Genomic DNA, 27,180 nt, shown 5'->3' on the forward strand with positions numbered 1-27,180 from the left:
GGACAGCTCTGATAAGAGACATTCTAAAGGAAAATCTAATGTGCAATATGAAAATGAGTAAGTGAAGTGGCGGTGTCGAGCAACACACCGTTTTGTAGTTGGTAGTAGTAGTAGTAGTAGTAGTAATGGTGGTGATGGTGATGGTAGTAGTAGCAAGACGTCAGTCGCTCGACATCAGACCCGGTCCGGTCTGGCACGGCCTCTTCAGGACCCCATCAACGACGGAAAGATGCGGCTCTTGACTCTCTGCTCCTTGAGCAGCCTGAGCTCCTCCTCGAGTGACTCCAGTCGCCTGCGCTGGTCCTCCTCGTCACGCGCCCTCTGGTCCTCCCGCCTGCTCACCACGTCCAGCTTCTCCGTCAGCTCCAGGATGCGCTCCTTGTTGGTGTCGGGCTTCTTGGACGACTTCCAGTACTCGTAGATGATGAGGCCACCGCCGACGCTGAGGATGAAGGCGTCCCCTATGACGTCGGCGAACAGGCTGACGGCCTTGGCCTCCGGGAGGGGCCTGAACTTGCGCCTCCACACGCTGGGGAAGAAGGGGAACCTCCGGCGCTGCGACGCCACCGGCTCGGCGCCGTGCTTGGCCTTGAAGGCCTCGTCGCGCCTGTGCTGCTCCTCCGTCTTGACCGTGGGCGCCTCGGCCTTCTCCCGCGCGCGACGCTCGGCTTCGGGGTCTCGTAACACGGCCACGTTGAGCCGCATGTTCAGCTGGTGGATCGCTTGGCCGTAGCGGGCGGCGAAGGCCCGAAACCGGGGGTGCTCGTGAGCTTGGGCTTTGATGCTGTTCTGTTGTTTGCGGGGGCCATTGTCCGTGTTTTTTTGTGCGTCTTCGGTCAGCAAGATGGCCGAGTCTCGGGGAATAGACGTCGAGCCTCGGGGACGCCGTCGGGCTAGAGGGTGATCCATACCGCTCCATATTTGGAAATGTGCTTCACAAACAGCGAGGCAAGCTTGAATAGAGGAAGGGGCACCATGGCGGCGGTGACGCCGGTGGCGGATGGGCGGGACGAGGGACGGTAACGAGGGGCGGCCGTGTCGGGTTGTTTCTCAGCGAGGCGGCCGCGTGGTTCGAAGAGCAGGATCGGGGGTGAAGGGGAGAGGAGGGAGCGTACGCGGAGAGGTTGGGAGGTCTTCGATACGGCTCAAGGAATGGCGAGCATCTGTTATCGTTGGCCTCGGAGCACCAAATTTCGGTGGCTCTGTCAGATGGGATCAACCAACGTCCCGTCCACAACCGGCGGCCCGCCATCTGGTGGAGAGCCTGGGGCGGGTACGTACTCTGACGGTATCATTACATGGTGACGGCCTCTCTGCATGCACGATGGGCACGAAACCACTGCAGAGACGGTGGCGGATACCGCGAGCAGGATGCTGGAATAAACACTCTTCTACTCCATACTCGTGAACACGCTCTCCTACAGTCATCGTTTACATCTCGTGTCCCCTTGTCTTGAAGGTGCTTCGCTGCAATGGCCGTAGGTGTTTCTCTCCTGTTCCACTATTATTACTCGTACATGTAATCTGTAGGATGCCGATGACTGCTGAGTCATGATTTCCGGAGTGAAGGATTATTACCGCAGGCAGGTACATGTAGGTAACAATATACCGGTTATACGCAGTCATACTCTGGTCACTGTGCTTTGATTACAAAGCCCAGAATCCGACATCGAATTCTATACAAGAGACATTTCAAAGAATGGGCCATCAGACGAGTACTCGTAGTGTGATTACTGTAATCCACCAAGTTCATCAATGAGACAACAGCCGAGTAGGTACGAGAGAGATGACTAAACACTCCCCAATGAAATTGCTGCACAGCACCAGACCAAGCTGGATTAGGTGGCATGTGGGGTACATCTCGCCTTTCCCGCCAATCACACAGCACGATAAGCCTGCTGGAGCTGGGTGGGTCGTGGTTGCCAGGGGCAACAGAGTGGAAGCCGTAAACGATCAAAAGTACACAAACCGCAGACACTTCACCAACAAGCAACAAGTCAGACCAAGCTTCTCTTGCTCCTGCACGAGCTGGTCACTCACCAACAAAACTACGCTGAGCTCCACTCCTCCTCGCGCCTGTAGTTCCGACTACCATTTTCTCTCCTTCCATCCTCTCCAATCTTCCATTCTGCGACTTGTAATACCAACGACTCCTGGTCCTGCAACAGCAAACAAACAAACAAACAAACCAGCATCGCTTACCGCTCCATGTATGTCTGAAGAAGGATCCGGCGCATCGTACAGCTATACCACCGCAACGGCAACGATCTCGTAAGTTGTTTGGTTCCCTGGGCTTCGTCGGCACATATGTGCATGCACTGGGCCAGGTTGGCTCGGCTGTTTCGTCAATGCAAGTTTTGTTTTTCTAACCCTCAGTCTACACAGGAAAGATAATACCGCGACCACGAGCGCAGTCTTTGCTACCCTCGCCTCTGCCTTGAACTGCCATGGCCCAGAGGTTGGCAGCTCGAGGCATTGCCGACGCGGACGCCCTGTCCCCCCGAGACGCCAACGCTCAACGGATGCCTAGGGCCCCAGAGATCAAGGCCAAGGCGGCCGCCACCCAGGCAAAGCCTCACAAGAACAAGGAGCACCCTCCGCCGCCACCTCCCCAGGTTCCCGAACCGAGCAGCGCCGATCGCCCCGATGGAGCTCTGTACAATGTCGGCAAGGTGCTTGGAAAGGGTGGCTTCGCCATCTGCTACGAGGGCCAGCACCAGGCCACCAAGCAAAAGTACGCTCTCAAGATCGTCAAGAGCCACATGGTCCCCAAAATGGAATCCAAGGTGAGAATTACACCCATCTGCCGCTGCCGTCGCATGTCTCCCTCTGACGCCTCCCGCGTAGTTCCAAACCGAGCTCCAGATCCACTCCAAGATGAAGCACAAGAACATTGTCCAGTTCTTCCGCTCCTTCTCCTTTGACAGATGCACCTATCTCATTCTCGAACTCTGTCCCAATGGGTCGCTGATGGACATGGTCAAGCGTCGCAAGGGCCTGTCGGAAGGCGAGGTGCGCTTCTACGCCGTCCAGATCGCCGGCGCCATCAAGTACATGCATGCAAAGGGCATCATCCACCGCGACCTGAAGATGGGGAACATCTTCCTCGATTCTCAGATGAATGCCAAAATTGGCGACTTTGGTCTGGCTGCCCTGTTGGTCACCGGCAAGGATATGCAGACGATAAGACGTACCACCCTTTGCGGTACTCCCAACTACATTGCCCCAGAGATCCTCGAGAAGGGCAAGTCAGGCCACGACCAGAGTGTCGACTTGTGGAGTCTCGGCGTCATCGTGTACGTGAACAGATCCCCTCACCATCGCAAAGCTGAACACACGAGGTACGGTTGGCTAACATGTAGTCGGACGCAGCTTCGCCATGTTGACCTCGAAACCCCCGTTCCAATCTGCCACCACCGACGAGATCTACCGACGAGCCAGGGAACGCGACTACGAGTGGCCCGACGCTGAGACGAGCCTCAGGCTCATCAGCGAGGAGGCCAAGGACCTGGTGGCCATCATGCTGCAGGACCCCGACCAGCGACCAGGCCCGGACCAGATCGTGCAGCACGGCTTCTTCACCTCGGGATACATGCCTGCCGAATCCGAAATGAGCCCCAAGCTCCGCGAGGTGCCGCCCGAGAAGCACGAGTTCTACCTCAACTGGCTCGACAGCACGACGCAGGCCATGTCCAACAAGAACCTGAGGAGGATGTGCCGCGAGTGCTGTGTGGGACCGTACAGCCAGGAGCAGGTGGTCCACGCGCAAGTTTGGAAGGAGATGGCAGCTGAGGAGAAGGCCGGCATGACTCCCGTCATCCCCCTCTCCGAAGGTATAGTGTACCGACCCTTTGACGAATGGGCGCAGGAGAACCTGAAGCCAAAGATCCGGTACGTCGCACCGCCCTCCGCCATCGCCAGCGAGGAAATCGGCGAGGCCGGAGAGGGGGCTCAGAAGGCCCCCGTCGGATTGCTGAGGCAGCCTCCCCAGAGCTTCGCCGCTCAGCAGAGGGCACAGGGCCGACCTGCGGCTGTTGCCTCGTCCTCGTCGAGATCGAGGGCCATGCCTGTGGATCCCGCTCTGTCAGCATCGCAGAGCTCACGGACGACGAGGACGCGAAAAGAGCTCCCTCGTGAGCCATCGGCCAGGGAACTCCCGATCAGGACTTCACGTGAAGCAAAGCAGGCCGAGGTGAGGCAGCAGCAGCCTGAGGTCCACGTCAGCATAGCCGAGCCGGCGAGGCGCCCAGCCGAAAAGACCACTTCCTCCGCATCCACAGCATCCACGTCGGCATCGGCCAGCTCGCACAGGAGGCAGAAGTCGGACCCTAGCCGCCCGGCGTCGCTGTTTGGCTCCTCTGAGCAGGTCGACACCATCTCCAACACGCAGCCGGACGTCGTTCTCGAGCGCCTGCAGCGCCTCCAGACCGAGCTGGAAAGGGCTCTCAACTCCCGCAGCATGGCTATCATCTCTTCCAAGACTTCGGCGCCCCCTCACCCCCACGTCGTCGTCAAGTGGGTGGACTACACCAACAAGTTTGGCCTGGGATACATCCTGAACGACGGAAGCGTCGGCTGCGTCCTCCGAAGCATCACCACTACGGAGGGGAGCAAGACGGCTACCCTGCCGCCGGCCGGAGTCTTCGTCCGTGGCGGGGAGCGCCACGTTCTGCGCCGACAGGACAGGAGCTACGCGGACAGGAACCAGCCGGTGCCGATGAAGGAGCCGATCAAGTTTTTCGAGGACCGGGGAGAATCCGGCCTCTCGCAAGTGCTGGTCTCGCCCGAGCAGTTCCGTGTGACCGTCAACGAGGACAACACTGCCGGCAAGATGAACCCCGGAAAGGACGTCTACCAGCACCGCAAGCGCGAGAGGATCATCCTCTGGAAGAAGTTTGCCAACTACATGGTGGCCAACGGACGGGACGAGGCAGTGCCGGTCGAGGAGACCGACACGGCCTCGGCCATATCCCCGGGCCAGAAGGGTACGCCTTCGGAGCTGGTGACGTTCTACCAGCGATTCGGCGATGTTGGATGCTGGGCATACTGCGATGGACATCTGCAGGTAAGCTTCTCCTTCTCTCCCCTCTTGCCCTACTACCCTTTTTAGCAGTACTGACAAGGTCCAGTTCAACTTTCCCGATCATACCAAGATTGTCCTGGACGCGACGGGAACGTGGTGCCACTTCTGGCACCTCCCCAAGGCGGCGGCGGAGAAGCTGGCCAAGGAGGGCACGATTGAAGGATCGGCGCTGGACGAGCGCGCGATGCTCTCGTACCCGCTGCAGACGCTGCTCAACTTCCACAGTAAACCGACGATATCGCGTTCGACACGGACGTCGACGACGCGCAAGAGGCCCGAGATAGACCCGGAGCTGCAGGGGATCCCGACGGCCAACGACTTCCGCAACAAGATATACTTCATCAAGAGCGTGGTCAAGGAGTGGGTGGCCAACGGGGGTCTGGGCAACAGCTCGATGAGCAGGGAGTCACGTCTACGCTGGACAGGCTACCGCGAGCTGGTGAATGCGCAGGTACCCCAGAAGCACGTGTGGGTGACGGTGGGGGCGCGGTGGGGAGATGAGCGCATCACCACGCTGGTTGACCCCAGGAGGCCGAGTGATCTGGGTGAAGACTTGGACAAGTCTGGGAAGTGATTTTTTTTTCCCTCTCTCTGGTCTTTTTTTCTTTTCTTGCTCTTTTTTTTTCTTCTTTCAAACGAAACTCATACTCACGTGGTTTGATGGTTAGTTAATGATTGTGACTGAGGGGATTGATGCTTTTCTGCGTCTTGCATGGTACAGCTAATGACGAAATCACGACTCAGCCTTGTTTTCTCTTTATTTATTTTTTCTTTTTTTCTCTTAGTGTTTCTTAGGACGATATATATGTATATATATGTGTTTTTTTTTTGGACTCTGCAGTTTATGCATCGAGACGTGTGTACGTATACAGTATACATTGTTCTATCGGTGTGTAGCAGCAACATGTAATGTCAATCTAGTACGACAGGATGCCTTCTCTCTGATTCTTTCTCATCTCTCTTGTGTATCCATTCTCTCTCTGTGTACCCGTCTCTGCTGCATGTATGTGTGTGTATATGTGTGTGACTCGGTGTGCTCTGAACTGGTCATGCTGCATACATCATGTGCGAGTGTAGCCTGTAGAGAAGGCAAGGCCACCATCATCATCATGCCTGTATCCTGTCCGGGATGGAGGTGATATATATCAAGTACGGGGCCAGGTAAGATGAGTGCGAAGATGATATGGAAGATGAAGGGCCAGCTACAAGACAGCAGGTAAAAGCACTGCTCGTACAAACCGTACGCGTCCATGTGAGTGTTGAGGTGAGCATACCCTGTACACACACACACATATATATATATATATATAGGATCAAGTACAGAATAAGATTCTTTTTTTTAATAGAAAAATAAAGAATACTGGCAATGCTACATGTTACATGACATTATGAGTGAAAAAGATTTTGGATATACCATGACACTCAGCAGTACTCTGTATATCGTACATGTAAACACTTACACACACACACATATATATATATATACAACGCCATATCCACCCATTATCTTGTCTCGATTTTTTGTATCTTCAACAAGTTAAAATTTCCCCGTAGATGATAAAAGAAAGTAACTGTAAGAAAAAAAAGATGCAAAAAAAGAAGATGGGAGGGGAAAAAAAGAAAGAAAAAAAAAAGGCCGAAAAAGACTTAAGAGGACCACCGAAAAAAAAAACGAGTAACAGATCACTAATAATCCGAATCGTAGAAGGGGTGATTAGCAGGCGGTGGAACCTGGGGAGCCCAAGACTGGGCGCCCGTACCGGTGAGATTCTCCCTGCTGGCGGAACCCGACGCTCCTTCAGGGTAACCGTACCCGTAGCGGGACCTCCTCTCCCTCTCAAACTCCGCCCAGCGCTTCATGGTGATCTTGGAGCTGTCAAACTCTCCCTGGTACTCCAGGCCGGCCTTCTTCGTCTTCTTCTCGCCGTCCGTCTTGCGCGTCTCGCCCCACGAGAAGTCGTCAAACTTCCAGAAGGCGTAGGTGGGCAGCACAAAGTTCCAGATGGGCAGGGCCATCAGGTAGATCATCATCCAGATGACGTAGGACAGCTTGTGGGCCGTCACGACGATGAGCACTCCGGGGAGACCGAGGATCAGTCCTAGCAGGACCAGAGGGATGATCTGGGCGGGTGGGATGACGATGGAGGTGATGACTGGGGGTTCTGTCAGCTCTTTTCTTCTTCCTCCTCTTCTTCTCTCCTCCCCTCCCTCTTCTCTTCAAACTTTTTTTTTTTTTACAGTTCGAGAGGTGAGAGAGAAGAGAGAGAGAGAGAGGGTAGGGTAGAGAAGAGAAGGGGAGAGGGAAGAGAGAGTGGAGGGAGAGTACATACCGACATAGATGGTAAACGCAATGGCTGCAGGCAGGACCAAGGTGCTGACGAGCTCCATGAAGACGACAAACTGCATACTGAAGCAAAAGGTGCCGCAGAGATCCCTGACGAGCACGAGCTCCATGAGGTTGTGGATGGTCGAGTTGATCCAGCGACGCCTCTGCGAGAGCAGGACCTTGAACTCGTCGGGCGCCATCGTCTTGCACACGGCCTGCGGCACGAAGATCTGCTTGCGCTTGGGAAAGGTGCGCAGCATGAGCGTCGACAGGAAGCGGTCCTCGCCCAGCAGGTACAGGTTCTTCTCGTGCAGCGTCTCCACCACGTTCTCGCTGTAGTGCTCCACCACGTCCGGGTTGGCGATGATGGGCACCCAGTAGTTCTGCCCGCCCTTGGGCGCCTTGATGCGGTACATGCAGAAGCAGCCGGGCAGGCACGTCACGCCGCCAAAGACCGACTCGAAGGCCTTGGCCAGGTGGTGCGACACGAAGTACTCGAAGACCTGGATGGCCGTCACCCAGCTGGCCCGCTTGTTGGCGATCTTGGTCTCGCCGCACAGCCCCATGATCTGCGGGTCCTTGACCATGGCCGACACCATGTGCGTGAGCGAGTCGGGGAACACCTTGGTGTCGGCGTCCACCATGAGCAGGGCCTCGTAGAAGTCGGGCGAGATGCCCGTCACCTTCCACAGCCCGTTGAAGATCTCGTACTCGAGCTCCGTCATGCGCTCGTCAAACATGACCTTCTGCAGGAAGGACATCAGGATGATCTGCGTGTCGCGCTTGCCGCGGTTGCCCGGCTTGGCCTTGGTCGCCTCGTTGGGCGTGCCGCACTTGACGATGACCACCATGGGCACGCGCTGCTGCTTCTCCACCGGTATCTTGGACGACCGGCCGTAGTCGTAGAAGCCGCTGTGCACCTTGGCCATGTTGTGGCGCTTGGACCCGCTGGCCACGGCCACGTACGAGAAGGGCTCCACCAGGTCGGGCGGCGTCGTGTTGTCCCTGAGCATGCCGACGCACATGTCGGGCGTCGACTGCGTCTCGCCGGCCCCCTTGATGATGCCGTCGCAGATGACGACGATGACCTTGTGGCTGTTGGGGTAGTCCGTCGTGGCGAGCGAGTCGAGCGTGGTGCGCATGCCCTCCTCGCCCTCCGAGTAGGCGGTGACGAGGATCATGGTGTGCGCGAGCGGGTACCCGTACGGCTGCCAGTCGGCCGGGGGCTGGGGCACCACGGCCGGGTGGATGAAGCCGGCCGGGCCGGGGCCGTCGAGGGGGGCCGGGGGTTGGCCCGACGACGGGGTGGCGTAGGGGTCCGTCTGGAGGAAGCTGGCGCGGCTGTCGTCGTTGCCCTGGCGGTACATGGGCGAGCCGAGCTGCTGGGCGGCCTGGTTGCCCATGGTGGTGGGGCCGCGGCGGGCGGGCGGGTCGACGCCGTAGACGTTGGAGAAGCGCGAGGTGGTGGGCAGGATGGAGGAGCGCTTGGTGCGGTCGGAGCTGACGACGGTGCTGCCGGGGTCGCCGGGCAGGCGGTCGGGGGCGCGGTAGATGTCCTCGGACCAGTCCTCGATCTGGCGGTTGCGCTTGCGGGCGTCGGAGCTCTGCGACGTCTTCTTGGCGGCGTAGCGCGGGCTGATGAACCACTGGAAGAGGACGGCGAGCACGAAGCGGGCGCCGACGAGGCCGAGGATGACGACGAGGGCGCAGTACAGCACCACCTTGGAGGCGATGCAGCCGATGGTCTCGGTGTCGACGGAGCCGACCTTGATGATCTCCTCGAAGCAGCGGGCCATCTTCCTGTCCTCGGCCGACTGGAAGATGCGGGTGACGTCGCGGCCGTGGACGGCGGCGTTGAGGTCGGTGTTGCGGTCGCGCAGCTCCTTGAAGCGGTCGGGGATGGCCACCTGCGACTCGTTGAACCAGTTGAGCAGGTCCAGGTCCAGGACGCTCGACGAGTAGACCATCAGGTTGCGCGTCGAGTTGGCGATGTCGTCCCAGGTGAAGTAGACGTCGGCGCGGCCGCTGAGGTCGAGGTAGAAGGCGTTGCGCGACTCGAGCGTGGTGTGGCAGGCGTAGCCCAGGTAGTACTCGGTCGTCAGGTTCACCTCGCTCGACCCGTCCTGGTTGAAGGCCTTGCAGGGGAAGTACCAGGCCAGGTCGTCGTCGTCGTTGGTGGGCACGTCGGAGCCGTCGGCCAGGGTGATGAGGCCCTTGCAGGCGCCGTTGACGTTCTGGAAGAGGAAGCTGCCGTCCATGCCGCCGTAGTGGGTGGGCAGGTCGTACAGAACGTTGGGGCCGTAGCCGTCGGAGCGGAGCGGCATGCCCTCGGCGGGCGGGTGGTGCGACTTGACGAGGTCGTAGCCGACGCCGTGGAAGATCATGTAGCCGGGGGAGACCTCGTTGATCCTGAGGCGGGTGGGGGGCGTGCCGCAGACGACCTGGGTGAAGCCGAAGGTGATGAAGCCGATGGCCGTCATGATGAGCAGGATGATGCTCAGGAGGCCCATCTTCTCGCGCCAGGCCCTGCGCTGGGCCTTGGTGGGCTTGCCGAAGCACCTGAGGATGAAGTCGGGGCACCAGAAGGTGATGATGGCGCAGTAGACGTTCCAGAAGCTGGGAGGGCGGAGCACCTCCTTCTGCTTGTCCTTGGCCTCCTTGCGGGCGCCTGAGGAACGGCGCCTGCGGTTCTTGGTGACCTTGGCCGACCTGGAGGGCTTGGGCTCGGACAGGCCGGCCCGGTTCTTCTCGAGATCATCGGCGTCGCGGCTGCGGCGGCGGCTCCGGCGGGGAGGCGAGCCGTCTTCGTAGCCGTTGGCGTGGGAGTTGGAGCGCGAGTGGTCGGTGGAGCCGTCGGTGATGTGGTCGACGGGGTCGTCGCCGGTGGGCGAGGTCAGGACGGACATGTTGGCCGATGGCTTGTGGTAGCGGTAGTCGCGGCGGTCCTTGTCGAGCTCCCGCCGGTCCGGGCGGCTGAGGCTCCTGTTGCGGCCGAGGGTGCCGTTGGCGGGCGTCTTGTCGGTGCTGCCGTGTCTCGAGTGGCTGCCGCGGCGGGTGGTGCCGGACAGAGGTGCGCTCTCGGAGTTGACGGCTGGCGAGGCGGTTATCGTTTCGGCGTAGGAAGAGGCCGATTTCCCGCGTTCATGGTGCGACGGGCGTCTCGAGGGGGAGTGGGAGTACGAGGTGAAGAAGGAGGCGCCAGCTTCCGGGTCGGAGGGGCGGCGGCTTCGGCGAGAAGAAGGCGATTCTCTGTATGGGCTCCGCTGCTTGCGGGTGGAACTGGTTTTGTGACCTCGTCTCTCGGAAGAGGAGGGAGGAGGCATGGCAGAGAAGGACTGCTGGGGAGGCAAGATACGAAGGAAAGGGACGTGTCAGCAGATGAAGGTCCACCACGGATTTCGGGATGGCCAATTTGTTTTCAGAGGGGATTTGACTAGGGGGAGGAGATGACGAATAAGAAAGAAACCAATAAAATAAAATTAATAAGAAGGGGAAGAAAAAAAAAAGAAAAAAAAAGGGTGTTATGAGTAGGGCGAAGCACCGACCAAGTGTAACCAAGAGAGCAAGGGCAGGGGAAGGAGAGGGAGGGCGTGATGCCTCTCTCCCAGTGAAGTGGCAGGTGTGGGCTTGAAACAGACCTGCAACGGGGCAGATGGGAGTGGTTCCGATCGGCAGAGGGCGGGAGGGTAATGAGCATCAACAGGTACTCGTGCGTCTGTACAGGTAAAGAGAGGGAGAGAGGGGGAGAGGGAGAGAAGAGAAGAAGACAGTTACAGGTACTCACGGTCGTATGTTCCAATAACCAGACGCCGGCGACGGAGATGTGCAGAGTGCAGAGGTGACAGAATCAAGAGAACAGGGGCCGGGCCCGACGACGGTGGAGAAGAGGGGACGATCCCTGTCAACCGATGCACTGCCCCTGAGCGCAGACAGTACAGTGCTCGTAGGCAGTATCGCCCGTCGTCGGTCTTGACGTGAAATGCCGTAGGAGGGAGAGCCCGGAGAAGGGGGACTGGGCACGGGAAGAAGAGAGGCGATGCACAGGTCTGAAGTGCTATGCCGTCGTTCAGTGCCGTATGATGGGGAAGAGGGGGATGACCGAATAAGGGATCCACGATGGTCGACTCGGGGTTCGAAGTGTCGCAGAGCGAACAATGACCTGGATCATGGATGCAAGACACACACACACACGCGCACACACGGGCCGGAAGATGATGGTCCACTTGGCTGTCTCTGGTGGCTTGATGGTGAGGGCGGGAGGAGGGGAGGGGTGGTGATTTATGATGATGATGATGGTGATGCAGCAGAGAGAAGGAACGAGAGGGGGAAGGAGCTGGACGTTTACGAGAGTAGAGTCTAGGTCATGTCCGTGTCGTGTAAGGTGATGACTAGTTTCAGTGGATATAATAGCATTACCATCTGTGCTCTGTACACCTTATTCCCATCGAGATATACACGGCACATGCGCGTTCATCATCAATACTACTCTCTCCTTCTCCTTCCCTCACTTCAGAGCATTCTCTCGAGCCTACTCCTCCCTCCATAGACCTCCTGCGGATACGAGTAGCAGGGTACGGAGTAGAGAGCGTCATCGTATAGGGAGGGAGGTCAAACCCACCTCCCAACCCAAGTACGAGAAGAAGAATGGGAAGAAGAAAATTCTGCCCTCGTAAAGGATGCATGAATGCTGCACTGATCCGTAAATAAACAAAACCTCCGTACCCTCCGCACTCCCTCCTCCTCCTTCCCCTTCTCGTGTTCAGGCAATACTAGAATACTAGCAGTAATACTCCGTACTAGCAGTATTTAGTGCCAACAATGCTAGCAGCGATGCTAGCAGTATCGATGCTAGCAGTAGCTTCATCCTTCCCTTGGTAGTCAGATGTATCCTACAAGTCGCAGTGTCTCGGTCCCCCTGGCGATGAGTGGATCTCTCCCTCCTCTCTCCTCGCCTTGCCCCCCCCCCCTTCCTCTCTCTTCACTCTCCCCACTCAGACACTCAGAGTAGCTAGCTTCGGCCGTTGTCAGCGGTGTCTTCCACTCTATTGGTCTGTCTCGGATAGGTCTACTGGTCGAGGAGGTACACACGAGATACCTGATGATGACATGCCAAGAAGTTCAGGGAACCCCATGAGCCCACCTGTTCCTACTTTTTACGAGTGCCTACATGCGCCCGCCGGCTGACCTGCTCTTCCCTTTTTCGTTTTCTTTTTCTTTTTTTTTCTTTCTTCTTTTTTTTTTAAAAAAAAAATCTTTCTTTAGCCTTCTCTTCCTCCCATTGCCGTAATGGCATTACGACTCCCCCATCCTCCCTTGCTGGTTTGGGGTCCGCTTCTCCCCCCTCCCCCCCCTCTCCCCTTGGCTCCCTAACCTAGTAGGATCCATTTTTTGTTTACTTTTTTATTATTATGCTTCCATACTCTTGCTGTGTTGCCAAGACGACGACGATGACACCATAGGTGCTGTTTGTGACTAAACCGTGAATGGAAGTAGTCGACTTGCTTGGGGAGGAGGGGGGGTATTAGATCTGTTCGATTTAACATGCTTCTTTCGCGCGTGCACGTAGTCGGTTTATGACGGAATGCGTTGCTAAATAAAACTTTTTTTTTCTCTCTCTCGTGCATGCTCCCAAGACCATGTTTCTCGTCAGCCTCTTCTTTGAGATTCTGTCTTGCAGTGGACCCATACATGACAGGAGACACTCCTTCGACCATGAGTTTACTCATACTTGTGCACGCTTACTCCGAACATTGTACTTGAAAGTTATACAGGCATATAGAGCGTTGAAGCATGATTATACTCCGCTCTCTCTCTCTCTCTCTCTCTCTCTCTCTCTCTCTCTCTCTCTCTCTCTCTCTGTCTCCAACATGTACTATTGTAATCTGTAATGGTACCTCTTCTGTTGATGCTCTCTGATATGTTACTCGTATTCACACCAAGACGTCGGTTGACTTTGCTGCCACGTCGGCGCCGCCCATGTACTCCGTAAATACTCCGTAACGCTCGGCACGCCTCTCTCGTCATCTCCATCCCTCCCATCGGTCCATTGGAGAGCTCCTCCCTCGCGCCGCCCTCGAACGTACCCTACCATTGGTAAGATTCGTAACGGCGGCGACGGCAGAGGTGATGAGAGTTTGTCCAACGTTGCCGGCGACATTCTAGCGTGTTACCACTTTTGTGGTTTATATATATATATATATATATATATACGTATATAATAAAATTTAACATTAAAATAAAAAATCTTCCAATGGAGAGAATGTGTGAGTTTCGTCCATTCTTCTACGTAGCACACTGGGTGGTGGAGCGTTTGTATGCAGAATTGGATACCGCGCAGGATACCGCGCAGGATATACGTAGAATCAATTTCCATCGAGCGTCGTGCTGGTTCGCTCGACATATTCTCTGATGACATGTAACGATAGCTCCACGTGCTCCGTCTACGCGATAGAACACGACCGTGTTCAGTTTCATCCCATATATAGATTCAGCGCCTACTCGTAACGTATAGCGCAGTCATTCAACCGTACCGGCAACTTCCTCGGTCACGACGTGTGCCGGGTAGCTGAGCATCAAGCAGGTGCCCCCCTCCCCAGTCCAGCCTCTTCATCCTACATGATCGTCGTCCCGTCACGGAGTCTATCCAACCGGTCTGATTCAACCGCCCTTCCCTGTCCACAACTACGGATGCACGCCATGACAGACTCCGGCCCTCAGCCTCATCGTGCTCTTACCCCTTGAGATGACGGCGTACAGGCTCAGATGATAGTGCCATCATCGTACGTAGCACAGGCAGGGCTGGTGCTGTTGAGATCTACGATCCACCATCTCACATACCCGTCGTGGCGTTTCGCACACACATATACGGGCTATACGTGTCGTTGCAGGGTACGAGTGAGGATACTCCGTACCCGTACACACGAACGGGTACATACATGCAAGCGAGGTGGCAAGTTCCAGACTCCAGCATGCACGGCTAAACTTGACGTCTGGCACGTACATGTATCTGATACTAGTATTGCTACTCAGTATCGATACTTCTCGGCAGTAATCTGTACAGGTTCTGTTCAGCATCATTACTCCGGCTTGTGACCTGATCCCTCTCCTCTCCTCTCCTCTCTCATCAGGACCCTCACCCTCACCGACCCTTGGGTGGTCCGGAACATGCACGACACGGATGCACCAACACGAGGTCCTTCTTCTTCTTCTTCTTTTTTGTTTTTTTGTTTGTTTGTTTTCCGCGACCGGCAATGCTGGTGCAGAAAAGGTGTGCTATAAGTGTCATCTGAATGGAAAAAAAAGAAAAAAGAGAAAGAAAAAAAGAAAGAACATCCGGCATCTGTCAATCATAGAAAGGAGCTAGAAACATATGAAAGAAAAAGGAAGACAGAAAAAAGAAGCAAGAAAAAAAAGCGTATCTGTCCATTTTGGAGTGGTATTGATACCTGTCTGCATCCACGTCAAGCTACGGACACGAGCTTCTCGGCTCTTCACCTACATGTATCCGTACATGCGCTCGTCTTTTTCGAGTACTATCATCACGATTATTGTCTGATACTGCGAATGCTGAAGCAACGATATACGACTCCGTGCATGTAGCATCATATATGTGCTCCTCTATCACCGCTACCGGCACAGTTTACCTAGTCTCGTCACTCTCTACATGCCCAGGAGGAATGCGGACGTGGCCCGTTTTCTGAGGCGGAAATACGAGACTGTCTGACTGTATAACACTCGTATGCGCCCATCCCCGCGCCACCGGGCTATAGGTGATAGTGGCGGCTTCATCGTCGAGGCTCAGGGGAGTACAGACAAGTACATTCAACGTCAGCGGAGCCCGTGGCCCGCGGACGTAATATCGAAATCACTGTGCGGCAGGTCTACAAGGGTCCAGCGCCAGACCTAGCCCTGGTAGGATAAGATAGGCGAGTCCGCAAAGCGCGGGGCCGAGGGACGTGGAACTCTGCCGTAATCTTCCCTCTCGCAGTACGGAGTAAGACGGATGAATTCGCTGCCAGGTGAGAGAGGCTGCTCTCTTCTTCCTCTCTCCCCCCCTTCACCTATTTCCTCCCACCTCCATTCGCACATCCCCCCCCACTCCTCTCAGCGTAGAATCTCCACCTCCAAGACGAGAGGGGGGGGGGGAGGAAAACGCCGCATCTGTTCGGTCATGACCTGCCCCGGCTGCCCCATGGCTCATCGTGGCTGGCCTCGTAGGTTGGGATGCATCTTCCCGTGGTCCCAGACTCACGGTCAGATACGTGTACAGTACATGTAAACCGTACCGATTACGACGGGATGCTCCTACACTCTAGCGTCTCCTAGCCGTCTTGCGGTGCTCGTGCTCCTAGACCAATATCAGGCATACTACGGCATATTACTGAGCCAAGAGGCCAAGACCGTCGCCCGTCAATGGCGACCCAACCACCGCCCCTTAGCTCTCTAGCGGACTGCAAGTACAGATTACATGTTGCCTATCGATCGTACCAGTAACCCAATCTTGGCACGTCTCGAGGTAATAATATACTCGTACTCATAATCTGCAGCATGCCATCGCCGTGGTCTGCGTCGTGATGAGCCATCGAGTCCGTCCGGGCAGAGTATCATCTGGATACATGTACGGACCAGAGTGCTCTGTACTCTCGATGACCGAAGAGCAGTAATACGGACAGTCACTTGCCATCCGAATCCCGAGACGTTCAGGGTTCAGCGACCACGACAGGCTCGGGGGGCTTTACTGTCGACGCCATTCGTGAAAGACGTGAGCCTTTCATGACCGTGAGGAAGCAGACGTTCCTGAATGGCGTTCTGGCTCTTGAGAGTACATGTATGATATCTCCCAATACAGATCATCATCGTATACCAACTCCATGTATTATTATTATCTTGATGGCCTTAGGCTATATAGTCACGTGGTTCAGCCAGCCATTGCTTTCTGACATCTCATCTCTGTGCAGTAGCTAATAGCTGGTTAGCTAGATCATCATCACCCTCACCTTCTTCGGAGCTCTGAGCCACCTTCATGCCTCAACAGGTTATGGCTAGATCGTCGTCACCTTCATTCTCCTCAGAGCCTCGAGCCACCTTCATGCCTCGATATATTACTAGTAGTGATATAGTAGGCTGGAAGGGAAAAAAAAAAAAGAAAAGTCACGTGCGGGGTTTCCGAAAGCACAAAATCGTAAATGAGTGCGTACATGTAACATTCCGTCCAGAAATGCATATCCAAATCTACGAGTGCAGATGTCTTTACATTGAAAGAGTCTGAAAACGAAGGGAAAACAAAAGAAGAGAAAAAAAAGGAGAAAAGAGGGGACGGCGAGATGATCGACAGCAGATGGAGACGTATGCGTGTACACACTGCAATATCCGGACATGGATGGCTACCATCCTGCTCACAACAGCCATCACTCGCGAGGGAATCTCGATGGCTCTCTGAAAGGACGGCCGCATTGCACCATCATCTCCCTTCCTTCAAGGGCATAATATATGGTAATGATAGTGATATTACGTCAACGGAGGGATGGGAAAGGTGATAATATTAACACGTAACAGAGCTCAAGGGCGGACCAACAGATGGAAGCAATAGAGAGGGTCATCAGGCGACACCTTTCGAGGGCGGCGGGGATCATCATCTCCGGAACCCCTTGACCTTGTGTGGTCTCTCCTTCACACCCCTTCCTTCTTGGCCGTGCGGTTACTTTGGTCTCTCTCTCTCTCTCTCTCTCTCTCACTTTCTCTCACGCACTCATACACACACCCATACACACACACACACTCTCTCTCCCCCCCTCTCTCTCTAACGCCATTTGTCGGCATGGTTGGTGATCAGGGCATCGGGTTTTGAGAAGGTCTAGGACCTGTAATACCCGTGGGTCTGGCTTACGAGCCACCAGCAACGCTGTAAAACACTGCCCGCATAACTGACAAGGGCTGGGTGCTACAGCGGGAGTGGGAAAGAAGATCATGATATCGAGAGACTACGGATGTATTACCAAAACATGACTACATGTAATCTGTGCAGGTAATAATAATACTACGCTGTACGGGTACCCGTGCAGACAGACAGATGGAGAGAGAGAGAGAGGGAGGGGGAAAAAAAAAAGAGAGTCCACAGTAAAAGGCACGAAAGTACGAGTACGGAGTAGTACAAGGGCCCCGGAGAACGTGGACAGACCGATGGACGGGAGTTTACTGGGTAATACGGTGGTAATATGGTAAGTAAGGCATTACGAGTTGAGAAGTACGAGTACCGTGGGCGGCAGTATTACCCGTACAGACTGTCGCGATACTTCAACTTTATAGCTTTTCGGAGAACATGCCAGTATGGAAGCGACAGACAGCAGCAGCAGCAGCAGCAGCAGCAGCAGCAGCAACGGCGTCCGGCCTCTCCTCCCTCCATCACCCTCCCAACCGACGGACCAAAGTTATGGGGTGAGAAGACGAAGAAGAAAACGGTACGAGCCTGCCAAGGGTTCGGATTCTTTCTTAGCCGGAGATTCCACCCAAGACCCAGTCCGCATTAGTGGAGTCCAGAATCTATCGAGGGCATCAAGGCCATACATGCGCACCTCGTGCTGGCGTCCATACGCGATCTATTCATCGCCTGGAATCCCATCCCCCTTGACGGTCGCTGCATTCGAATGGATCGATGCCTTGGAATTCACTGGCGGTACTGCTACTATGCATGCGCGTACCTGTACCCGTACTCCAGGTATCAGCAGCGGTAGTGACACCCGTAGTGGCCCGTACGTAGTGGTAGCTCGTAACCTGTACCGGCAGCTACGTACTCGCTCGTACTCGTAGCCTCCTCGTATGCTGTGCCGAGCAACCTGTGCGCTCTCTATGCCCCGCCACCTCCTCAGACCGCTCTGCTCTGCTCTGTACGCTGAACTGACCACTGCAAGCCGCCCGTGCATGTCACCATCTCAGTCGACGCCATCCACCACCCATGGCCAGGTACCCCGTGATGGTGGTACCTGTCTACCTGTCCAGTACCGGTAAGCGGTGACCGACGACCACTGTAAAGTCACGGATACCCGTACTGCGTGCACTAACGCAGACAAACCCACTCTCCGCCTGCAAAAAAGTCACTTTCAGTTCCTACCCGCACTCCCCGTCCCAACTACGTCTCCCATCCTCCTCTCCTCCTCCTCCTCCATCATCCTTCTATGGAGAGGGAACCGCCAACGTCTCCCACCATCCTGCCAAGCAGTCTCTCTCTCTCCCCTCCTCCTCCCCTCCCTCCCAATCTGCCAACCTTGCCATCTCCCCCGACACGTGAACCCCTCCTCTGTTCCAACCCTGGTCGTATTACTGCCCCGTACATATATATACAGAGAGAGCAACACCATCTACCTCACCATTGACGTGCTTCGAGACCTCTCGTCCTCCTCTCTCTCTCTCTCTCTCTCTCTCTCTCTCTTGCTGCCTACCCCCTTCCTCCATGGCCATCGCCGTCGTCTTCATACTTTAGCATATACCCAGTTAGCCTTCTGCTTCCAACAGACGGACGACACAACATCGCATCGCCCTTCTCCCATCGACACGTCGGCCCACCACCACTATACCACCACCACTCCTACCTTCCTCAGCCATGGCCGCCGTCAGCACCTCGCCACCTCCGACGTCGGCCGCCTCGACCGGCCAAGGCAACAACCACACAGCCGACCAGGCCATCCCCAGGTCGTCGGTAGGCAGCAGCAGCGCTAGCCCCCAGCGTACGGGCCGGAAGCCCCTGTCCATCTCCTCGAGCACCATGGTCGACGGTGCTCGCATCCGTGACGTCGGCCTCTCGCCCGTCAAGGTCAACTTCAGCCCGGCTCACCGGACAGAACCCTCCAACGCCGACGTAGAAAGCGCCCAGTCGAGATCATCCTCTCAGCAGTTCCACCTGCCCGACCGCCCGCGCTATAATATGGACTCGCCCTCCGACTCCACGGCCGCCGCCGAGCCCTCCCGCCTCACGTCCGACTACCCTTCCTCTCCGCCCCGGCGCCTGCCGCCCCAGATCCCAGGCTCCCAGAGCCTCGGCCCTACCGTCGGGGAGGCTGTCTCTGCCGACGGCCAGTCCCAGCCTGCCACGGCCTCGGCCTCTGCCGGGTCCGCCATGAGCCCGACCGAGCGCGTGAGGAGACAGGACCTCTACCGCACCAGCCGCGAATCCGACGAGACCACCAATGCATCCCAGCTGCCCGCCTCGACCGGGTCTTCCGCCGCCACCAGCGCGAGCTCCGTCTCGGGCGCCAACGACAGCGCCGACTGCGTCCCTAACGGGGACTCGCCCGGCAGCTCCGTCATCCAGTCCGTTCCCCTGTTCCAGTACCACCACCAGCAGCAGGAGAAGCAGGAGAGGCAGCAGCAGGAGCAGCAGCTGAGACTGCCGCCCCAGCCGGTCAGCACGGCGCCCCTCGACCCGAACAGGAACTCGTCCACCCCGGACCTCTCGGACGGCAACGGCCCCGTCCGCCGCCACCTCACGCCGTCGTCGCAGTTCTTCCGGAGGAGCTCGATGCCGCGGCCGCAGTCGTCGTACTCTACCCACTCGGACGGCGCGCCGCGTGGCCGCTCCCCCAACCTGACGCCGGGCTCGCACATGCGCGCTCCGTCCATGTCGTCGCGCAAGTCGCCCGACGTGCGCAACTCGACCTACGCCGAGCTCCTCAACGTGCCCTATTCGCAGCAGGCCCCGCCTGTGTCGATCGGCCTGGACAACTCGAACCTGCGCTCCGTCATCGGCAACAACGCCTCGCTCCTCAGCACCCAGAAGACGCTCGACATGTACCGCGCCAACGTCAAGAAGACCAACGACGTGTCGATCCAGTACTCGTTTGCCGTCTTCCTCATCTCGACGGCCCAGGAGCAGGGGCTCGACCCCGCGGACCCCAAGGCGCGCAAGCCCAGCCCGCAGCCGCCGCTGCGCGACCACGACAGCCCCGTCGCCGAGGCGGCCACGAGCAGCCCCTACGACCTGGTGCGCGAGGCCCGCCAGATCCTGCAGCGCCTGGCCAGCGGCGGCTACCCGTTCGCGCAGTACTACCTGGCCGACGGCTACGCCTCGGGCCTGTTCAGCAAGGGCAAGGAGGACTACAGCTCGGCCTTCCCGCTCTTCGTGCTGGCGGCCAAGCACGGGCACGCCGAGTCGGCCTACCGCGCCGGGCTCTGCTACGAGTTCGGCTGGGGCTGCCGCGCGGACCCGGCCAAGGCGGTGCAGTTCCTGCGCATCGGCGCGTCGAAGCGGCACCCGGGCGCCATGACGCGCCTGGGCAAGGCCTGCCTGTCGGGTGACCTGGGCGAGAAGCGGTACCGCGAGGGCGTCAAGTGGATGAAGCTGGCGGCCGAGGCGGCCGACGCGCAGTACAACTCGGCGCCGTACCAGCTGGCCTGCCTGTACGAGACGGGCTACGGCGACGACGTGTTCCGCGACCCGCGCTACGCGGCCGAGCTCTTCACCCAGGCGGCCGACCTCGGCCACCCCGAGGCCAACTTCCGCATGGGCGACGCCTACGAGCACGGCCACCTAGACTGCCCCAAGGACCCGGCGCTGTCGGTCCACTTCTACACGGGGGCCGCCGAGAGGGGCCACGCGCCCGCCATGATGGGCCTGTGCGCCTGGTACATGGTCGGGGCGCCGCCCGTCCTGGACAAGGATGAGGAGGAGGCGTACGAATGGGCCAGGAGGTCGGCCGAACTGGGTGAGTCTCTTCCTTCTTCGTCTCGTCTTGCTCTCGTCTGCTCTTCTCCTCCCGACTGATGTGTGTGTGTGTGTGTGGGTGATTTTGCGTGGGTCAGTACAAGAGTACGAGAGGAAGGGAGCGAGTGACGGTCAAGGGGTGAGGGGTGAGCTGTATATACCTGATAGAGAAAAAACAAGCGGCTGACAACTCTCGACATGAGGATAGGCTTCGTCAAGGCTCAGTACGCCGTGGGGTACTTTACAGAGATGGGCATCGGATGCCGACGCGACATCCTCGAGGCGAACGTGTGGTACGTCAAGGCCGCCGACGCTGGCGACGAGAGAGCCAAGCAGCGGCTTGCGATCATCCAGTCTGCCATTAGCGGGCAGGGCGTGCCGATGGAAGTGGCGCCGCCGAGGGCGAACAAGATCGTCAAGGAGAACAAGGACAAGGACTGCATTGTGATGTAGTGATCTGTCCGAGGACATGGCCGAAGGGCCTGTACACCCTCAACGCACACACGCAACAAATTCAACACACACACACGCACACAACATACATACACACGACACACACACGACACACTGAAAGGCATGGTATGCAGACGCACGCACGCACACGAGAAGGCCTACGTGCACTTCCAACATGTAAACACCACACACACACGCACACACGCACACGCGCGCGCGCACGCGCAAACAGACGCAAACACAGACAACTGCACACGCGCATCAATAGTCGCATATTTTGGATAATAATGAAAGGATAAAACTTGGATTCATGGCATACCGGGTGTTTCGCATGGTGCGTTTTCCGAAAGCAGCATTGATGGGGTAAACCAGCCATTGTTCTCTCCGCGGTTTCTTTTTCCTTCCCCCCCCCCCTTTTTCCTACTATTCTCTCCTATGTTTTTTTTTTCTTTTTTCTTTTTTGGGGCGTTTTTTATTTGCCAAGCTGGTTTAATTCTGTCATAGACGCCTAGTAAGTATCATTGGGTTGACAAAAAAGTCGGATTTTTTTTCTTATTGAAGAGAAGAGACCAAGGAAGAGAGAGAGAGAGAAGAGGGAGAGGAAGAAAAAAAAATTGGTGAAGTGGGATATGGAGAGTTGATATCTTGGGCGATTTCTGTCTTGGCGTTTGTGTATTTGGGGGAGGATTTCACGTGTGATAACTGATGGATCTGTTCCACCTAATGTTTGGCTATTCGTCTTTTCTTCTCTTCTTTCTTTTTTTTTTTATATTGCTGGGTAATGAAGGGTATCCGATCAAGGCATTTCGGTCTCTGTGTATGTGTGTGTATGTGTGCTGTACCCAAGTCGAAACATGTTAAAAGGTCAAGAGTCTGAATGGTGATACATGTACGTACACAGACTCGAGCCCGAAAGCTGTTTCCTCTTTCTTCTTCTTCTTCTTCCTTTTCCCACCTTTTCCTCTTTCGGTCTTCCCCGAATCTCAGCTGTCTTCTCTCTGTCAAGGGATGGCGAATGTGGGAAAGTCTGTCCGAGGGAGATGAAACAGAGGACACATGACGCTCTCCGCTCTTCCGATCGGTTCATCTTACCGAGACTCAGGTTGATAGAGAGGGAGAGAGTCGGAGAGGAGCCACGTGCTGAGAACAGGACGGTTGACGAGCGGACGGGGTTTTCTTCTTCTTCTTGCCAGGGAAGGTAGGCTGGTTGCTTCAGAGACATCCGCAAAAGGCGAAGAAAGGTCTCGTCAGCCTCTAGGGTTGTCAGGGAATAAGAGGGGCAAGACCAGACACGGTGGGGATGCTGCGAGACAAGAAAGAAAAACAAGAAAAAAAAAAGTGAGAAGAAGGTGTAAGATCCGCCACGGTTTCCGCGGATGCAAGCTGCTGGACAGACCCTAGGGTTGGGAGAGTAGAGAGAGTAGGAAGTTGTAAGGACAGAAATCGGACTGGGACTGCTGTGTAGAATGCCACACGAGAGCGGGGACGGACGATGCAAGCCTGGACGGGAGGATGAATGGCAATGCAGACATATGAAGGAGGAAAGAGGAGGAAGATTATCATTGTCCTTATCATCATGACTACGGCTATCATTATTTAACCCGGACAGTTCAGACAAGAGAAGGAAAAAAAAGAGAACAGGTCCAATCTAGGTCCAGACTGAGAAATTTGAGCCTGGATGCATCTACGAGAGAGTACATGTGAATGGCATCACGATGCATTCTGGGAGGAGTGTCTTGTATACAGAGTCATGCAGAGTACGCGTGTCTATCTATTACCATATCCGGAGAAGAAGAAGAAGAAGAAGAAGAAGAAGCCCTATCGAGAAAAGCATGGGACTCTCTCCCCCTCCCCCCGGCGCCCTCTCCTTCCCTCTCTGGATCACTCCCACTCCCTTGGCGTAAAGAGGTGCATCCCTCTGCAGACAGCTGGTCTGTAGAACTAGTGGCTCTTGTAGAAGAGAGAGATGACGAGCGGAGGAAGCGAAACATACAAGGGAGAGATGAACTGTCAAGGGAGAGAGGGGGAGATTGTTATAAAGGGAGAGGATGGTTGTAAAGGGAGGGAGGGAGAGAGATGTATTGTTGTAAGGAGAGAGATATATATCGTTGTAAGCAGAGAGATGGTCGTAAAGAGGAGAGATATCGTCATAAAAGAAGAGGAGCAGGGTTGTAGAGTGCCATAGGGAGGGTATTATTCATTCATCATACGGATAGAGAGTATCAGTACTCGTACACTTGGGAGATCTCGTGCAGCGTGATTGGTCGGTGATAGATGCAGGTTAGACTGACCAGTGACGCGTGTCGGACGCGATATGCATGCATATCTCACGGTATTTCTGAGCAGCACCGAGTCCGTCGAGTTCATACTATGGTATGAGCAGGTCGGAGTAACCTGTAGTGGTAGTCGTCGTACACATCAGCGCAACCTTCCCAGCGCCTCTTACGCCGTCATGTCTCGACGAGTCAAGATGGGCGACTCTGTTCCTCGCTCCTCTCCTCGTGCCTGTCCCTTGCCCTGTCCTGTCCTGTCCTGTCCTGTCCTGTCCCGCCCTGTCTTTCACAACCCCCACCCCTGCCATGGCAACGCCTGCCAGATCTGAGTGCTTGCATGAACCCGACATGCTCTCTGCATGGCATGAGCCGAGATGCGAGGAAAAGAAAAGAAAAAGAAAAAGAAAGAAAAAAAGACCTGAAGTAGACGTTGAAGAGACTGGCTCATGTGTACTAGGTATATATCCGTGTGAGTACTCTCATATATTCATATATATCTATATATACACATCTAGATTGGAGACAGAAGGACATGGATGGTAATACCTGTCGTCATCAGAACCAACGGCCCCCTCCCCTCTCTACTCTCATCGCCACCCTCTACAGCTGCCCTTTACAGCCCCCCTCCCTCACCCTCGTGTCTGTACGGGCAAGAGGAGAGCTGGTGATCTGCCCTTGTACACGACGGTATAACCTGGAAAGCGGGGACAGAAAAGAGGAGGGGGGAAAAAAGGAGGGAAGCTCCAGCCGCCCCGCAAAACAGAGGGAGCAGCAGGACAGACCAAACTCCCCGCCGCCCACCCCCCCAAAAAAGGCGTATGTCTCGGAAGTTGTGTGTGTGTGTGTGTGTGTGTGTGTGTGCGTGTGTGTGTGTGCGCGCGCGATGGACAGCACACTCTCCTCTTTGTTCCGGAGATCGAGGTTCATCATGTGCAACGGAAGAGAGAGCCCGGACAGCTTGGCACAGGGTGAGGACAACCTGACTCGTAATGACCTCGCACGAGGACGACCGACAGGTTCCATCATGGGCATCGTAGCCTTCCATTCTCTTGTCGCAGATCCCCCAGACAACCGAGGGAGGGCAGGGATGGCTCCGGCCTCTCTCCAAGCACCGCGTACGATCCGAGCTGAATGAATGCGCCTTGCCATCACGACCCGGCGTGTTATCGACGCCCAGTCTGCGGTGATCACCTTGGATCCGCTAGCGACTAGCTACTAGAGCAGAACAGACGGGTATTACGGGTGAAATGTAACGGTGCAGTGATACCCCCCCCCCCCCCGTCACGGCCGTCATACCCGCATACCATCTGTCGTGGTCTGGGACTGGAATGGCCATGCGACGATGGATGCGGGATCTAGCAGACGAGCCGAGCCCTCTTGCAACTCTCCACCGTTCCGTACCACGCGCATACAGATTTACCACGTAGCGGCTAGCAGAGAGGCGAGGGGGGGGGGGATAAAAGAAGATGACTCATACATACGTACGTGCACAGCATCATGGTAGAAGAGGGTGTGTCTCCCTTGTGTCGAACCTATAGCCCCTCTCTGCCCCCTCAATCATGATCGGCTCAAAGGGACCGATGCAACCTACGACCGGTAAGGAGAGGGGGGACGGAAGACAAAGAGAACGGGAGGGGAGAGGATGACGATGACGGCTGTTGGTGGTGGAGAAAACAAAAGACAATAGGGTGGGGGAAGGGGGGAAGGGGGACAATATTGAGGACTAGTACTCGGTAGATCTCGGATGGAAGAGCTGGACCTGGATGGGAAAGAAGGGATATCGTCTGATAGCAAAGGGATCAGAAGAAAGATCAAGGGCGAGTCAGTGAGAGCGGAGGGAGAGAGATGAAGATGTCACCATGGAGGGGATAGATGGGTGGGCAGACAGACACAGACGCGGAAGAGTCAGAGCAGACAGAAGATATAGACAGAAGAGACGGAGAGACACAGAGTCAAGCCACACACACACACACGCACACACACACACACGCCATCACGAGGACAAGAGCGGGGTTAGGGCGTGGTGGTGAGGTTTAAGTGGTCTGTCGTGTCGTGGCAGAATCAGCTGTACGTACGACTGCTGGAGTCAACCCGGACTGCGGTGACCATCGGGGGAAGAGGGAGGAGATACGGTACGACCTGGGGATGTCCTGCGGGGCTACAGTGCCACTGCTTGACGTCGTCGGACGATGGCGTCGCGGCGATGATTGTAAGGGAAGAACAGAAAGAAAGAAAGAGAAAAAAAAAAAGGCTTCGGAGCAGTGATACGGAGTACCGCATGTATCATTGAGATGATAGCAGTACTACCACAACAGGTGAAGAGAGTAACGTCATCAAGCACATGTGCGAGTGAGTATACGAGCATGTACGAGTAATGTCAGACTCCGGAGAGAGGGTAGGGAGCAGCGAGTACGAGTAGAGACAGTATGCGACAGCGCGCACACGGTAGGCAAGAGACAAGGGAACGGATGAGGGGGGACGGGGGACGCTCAGGGATCCCCCAATCTTACCAGAGAAAAGCGCCCCAAGTGGGCACTGCAAGTCCGCACTCGTAGACGATCAGGTACCTGGGCCACCACCTGGCCGTGCAGGTGATAACCCCGTACAGGTAAGTTCCCGGTACCTGCGTGTAGGCCCTGGACCGTCAGGTACAGGAGGGCCCATGTACATGTACCGAACCCTGATCTGCCCCGACTGACGCTTCCGGCGCGCGGGAAGGGACGTTGGACAGACGGGTACCTTACAGTATGCATCCACCCCCCCTGGACTAGTCATAGTGGTCTCCCCTCTCCGAGCGACCCACAATCACTAACACCAGGATGTCTAGAACTGACCAGTGGGAATCAGGCCAGGGGCACCCACATGTGCCCCCCCCCACTCTACCGCACTCGGGACCTGATCCACTCCACCGAGCTGCTAGGCTCTCGAGGCTCTAGGCCTCTCAAGGCTCTAGCGTCTAGCGCTCCTGCTCGTACAGCTTGTCACTTGCAGCACTTCTACTATCCGCAGTGCCCTTGGACCTTTTTCTTCCCCCCCTCTTGTCCTCTACCTACCTCGTACCTCCCGCCCAGGCCCTGCCGTTCTCGGTAAGGCTCGCCTACCAAGCGATGAACCAGTACTACACACATATAATAAAACCAGTACTGAACCAGCACCTTTTTTCGTTAATTTTTTATTCTATTCTATTCATGCAAATTTCTTTTTTTAGTATTTTTTCTTGAAAAAAAAAAAAAAAAAGACCGTCATTGAAAGCAAACAGGCGCATACATACACAACACACCACAATAGTGACAGCCACCTCGTCAACCAGAACATCGAAAGCTTTAATGGTGCCCCGCCCCTCCCCCCCCCT

At 56.0% G+C, this 27,180-nt stretch overlaps 4 protein-coding genes and 1 pseudogene across 5 annotated transcripts; 2 read left to right on the forward strand and 3 right to left on the reverse strand.

Annotated features, from left to right (window-relative positions):
- Positions 1-204: 204 nt before the first annotated feature.
- Positions 205-977, reverse strand: GMORB2_6896 (Optic atrophy 3 protein (OPA3); the record flags this gene model as incomplete). Its single annotated transcript, XM_035468862.1, has 2 exons — positions 205-789; positions 912-977. The coding sequence occupies 2 exons, from the start codon at positions 975-977 to the stop codon at positions 205-207; spliced, it is 651 nt and encodes a 216-aa protein (XP_035321242.1).
- A 1,470-nt stretch (positions 978-2,447) lies between these two features.
- On the forward strand, positions 2,448-5,657 carry GMORB2_6897 (POLO box duplicated region; the record flags this gene model as incomplete). Its single annotated transcript, XM_035468863.1, has 4 exons — positions 2,448-2,786; positions 2,848-3,296; positions 3,373-5,065; positions 5,124-5,657. The coding sequence occupies 4 exons, from the start codon at positions 2,448-2,450 to the stop codon at positions 5,655-5,657; spliced, it is 3,015 nt and encodes a 1,004-aa protein (XP_035321243.1).
- A 1,112-nt stretch (positions 5,658-6,769) lies between these two features.
- Positions 6,770-10,732, reverse strand: GMORB2_6898 (chitin synthase; the record flags this gene model as incomplete). Its single annotated transcript, XM_035468864.1, has 2 exons — positions 6,770-7,182; positions 7,492-10,732. 2 exons carry the CDS (start codon positions 10,730-10,732, stop codon positions 6,770-6,772), a joined length of 3,654 nt encoding a protein of 1,217 aa, XP_035321244.1.
- An 8,273-nt stretch (positions 10,733-19,005) lies between these two features.
- GMORB2_6899 (TPR repeat) lies at positions 19,006-21,555 on the forward strand (the record flags this gene model as incomplete). The annotated part of the gene is made up of 2 exons (XM_035468865.1): positions 19,006-21,103; positions 21,311-21,555. 2 exons carry the CDS (start codon positions 19,006-19,008, stop codon positions 21,553-21,555), a joined length of 2,343 nt encoding a protein of 780 aa, XP_035321245.1.
- A 498-nt stretch (positions 21,556-22,053) lies between these two features.
- GMORB2_6900 lies at positions 22,054-25,937 on the reverse strand (annotated as a pseudogene). Its single transcript has one exon. Coding segments are annotated over exon 1 (114 nt in total).
- Between the last annotated feature and the right edge of the window lie 1,243 nt (positions 25,938-27,180).

Source organism: Geosmithia morbida, assembly GCF_012550715.1.
Source record: "Geosmithia morbida isolate 1262 chromosome Unknown scaffold_7, whole genome shotgun sequence".
Classification (NCBI taxonomy): domain Eukaryota; kingdom Fungi; phylum Ascomycota; class Sordariomycetes; order Hypocreales; family Bionectriaceae; genus Geosmithia; species Geosmithia morbida.